The sequence below is a fragment of the Scaptodrosophila lebanonensis genome, unplaced genomic scaffold, assembly GCF_003285725.1.
Source record: "Scaptodrosophila lebanonensis strain 11010-0011.00,11010-0021.00 unplaced genomic scaffold, SlebRS2 tig00000001-arrow-pilon, whole genome shotgun sequence".
In the NCBI taxonomy this organism is placed as follows: Eukaryota; Metazoa; Arthropoda; class Insecta; order Diptera; family Drosophilidae; genus Scaptodrosophila; species Scaptodrosophila lebanonensis.
In genome coordinates, this window is record NW_022060529.1 from 17,746,717 (window position 1) to 17,748,738 (window position 2,022).

At 38.1% G+C, this 2,022-nt stretch overlaps 1 protein-coding gene across 1 annotated transcript; it reads right to left on the bottom strand.

The window, feature by feature from the left end:
• Positions 1–252: 252 nt before the first annotated feature.
• On the bottom strand, positions 253–1,330 carry LOC115629803 (glutathione S-transferase 1). Its single transcript, XM_030526369.1, has 3 exons — positions 1,265–1,330; positions 1,035–1,185; positions 253–879 (listed from the first exon to the last, which is right to left on the bottom strand). The coding sequence occupies exons 2-3, from the start codon at positions 1,130–1,132 to the stop codon at positions 300–302; spliced, it is 678 nt and encodes a 225-aa protein (XP_030382229.1). The 5' UTR covers positions 1,133–1,185; positions 1,265–1,330; the 3' UTR covers positions 253–299.
• Between the last annotated feature and the right edge of the window lie 692 nt (positions 1,331–2,022).

A 2,022-nucleotide genomic window follows, 5' to 3' on the forward strand; every position in this document is an offset into this window, starting at 1 on the left:
GCCATTTTCAGATCTAGATCAAATGAAGATGCGACCAAAATCATCATCAAGAATCATCAAATTCGGTTCTCACAGTTGCAAGTTCAGATGTTAAAATCATTAAACAAAATACAGTTATTAACAGGTCTGACCGGATTGTGCTATTATTGTGCTACGCTTGAAATATATTCTTAAACATGTTAATTGTCTATCTAATCGTAATGAAATGAGTTGTTTATTTACTTTAGCTACGCAAACAAATGTAAATAAAAGTTTGCTTGAATTGAATTCTTTATTGAGTTGTTGAACTGCATTTAAAATTAAGCCTTGGCCTGCTGGCGTTCGGCAATTAAATCCTTAATAAGTTTAACCAGCAAATCCAGTCCTTCTTGGTTGTTTTTCTGGTAGTAAGGCAGTGCTTGAAGACGCTCGACCCACTCCGTCAATTTCGGAAACTTCTCGGCATCGATGGGCGCAAAAGCAGCACCAGACGAAACCGACGCTATGGTGCAGAGATCAGCAATGGTGAGATTTTCGCCGGTCAAATACGGGCCTGCGGCCAGACAGTGTTCGAGTCCATCGTAGGCACGCTCCATGTAGCTAACTCGATCCTCGGGTATCTCTCCAACGCCCAAATAAATGATGGGCTCCACAATGAAGCGCACGCGTGGAAAGACGTGGCCGCAGTCGTAGTAGAGTCGGGCATCGACCACCCGGCGCTCTGCCGGCGACTTGGGATAGAGACGTTCGTCCAGACCGTACTTGTCGGCCAAGTACGCGGAAATCACATGAGAGTCGCTCACCACAGTGCCGTTATCATCTAACACGGGAATCGTGTGCTGTGGATTTAGTTTCAGAAATTCGGGGGTTCTGTTCTCTCCCGCTTTGACATTAACCGGACTGCGAATGTTCGAAACAGAAAGAGAGACACGCAGAGAGAGAGAGAGAGAGAGGTAGTTACTAAGAGAGCGCAGCAAGTGAGACCGGTTCTTCTAACAGCTTTAGCTTTCGCTTTTCGTTTTTGTTTTTATTCAATTATCTTCGTTGACACTCACCGCAAATCTAAGTCAACACCCAGAGCGGCGGCTGTTAGGAGAACGGCACGGGAGGGGGGACTGCGTGGGGAGTAGTAGAGAACTGGTTTGCTGGCCATTTTAGCTGCTATCTCTTTGACTTATTTCAAATGTACAGATACTTATTGCTGTTCTAATTACAAAAATGAATGTTGAAGCATACAGTTAGTAACACGCAAGAAATAAATCAATAAAATACACTTTTCATTTACGGTTACTGATGGAAAACAGTGGGCCAAGCCAACGACAACGCAACTCACAACTAACGCACTTCACGCGTGAAAGGCGACTGAACTAATTGCAGTAAAAGACTGCGATCACAATCGCAGCTTTTTTTTGGAAGCTTTGGAATGAAAAAGCTTGCCAGTTTCTGGTAAAAGCGTCGAAATATATGCATGTCATATATAATAAAACTAAGCAAATATGTATACAATAAACAAGCAAACAATTCTTTCGTTATAGAAATTTGTACATAGTATAGCATACATTTTTATATGCGATAATCGTAAGAACAACAAATGACGTCATTAGTTATTTGAATTTATATCTCTGCCTGAAAGTATGCTGCAAACTTTTATGTATTTTTTCTAACAATATTTTGAATAGTGTATTATTTTTACTTATCATTGCAAATACATATTTTCTTTTATTTTTATTTTTAAATATCAGAAATACATATACTATTGAAATCCAAACCGATCGGTACCAGAAAAGTTGTCAAAGTTGTGTACTATTTACTAATAGAAAAACAATAATACTACACCTTCGGAAAATGGATATAAATCCAATATATTTACATATAAAGAAAATAAACCTTTAATTTACATTGAATTGCTGCATTATTTTATCTAGATATATAATAAACCGTCGCGAATAGCTAAATTTAAAAAGTATATTTTTCAATAAAAAAAAAATGACACAACCCAACCTAAAATAAAGATATATACATATATATGTAGATACAAATATG

Bases quoted from the DNA above. Each gene is read 5' to 3' on its own strand.
- LOC115629803 (XM_030526369.1), bottom strand. From the start codon at position 1,132: ATGGCCAGCAAACCAGTTCTCTACTACTCCCCACGCAGTCCCCCCTCC. The intron at 880-1,034 runs GTGAGTGTCAAC...GAACATTCGCAG, and splicing joins GGTGTTGACTTAGATTTGCG to TCCGGTTAATGTCAAAGCGG.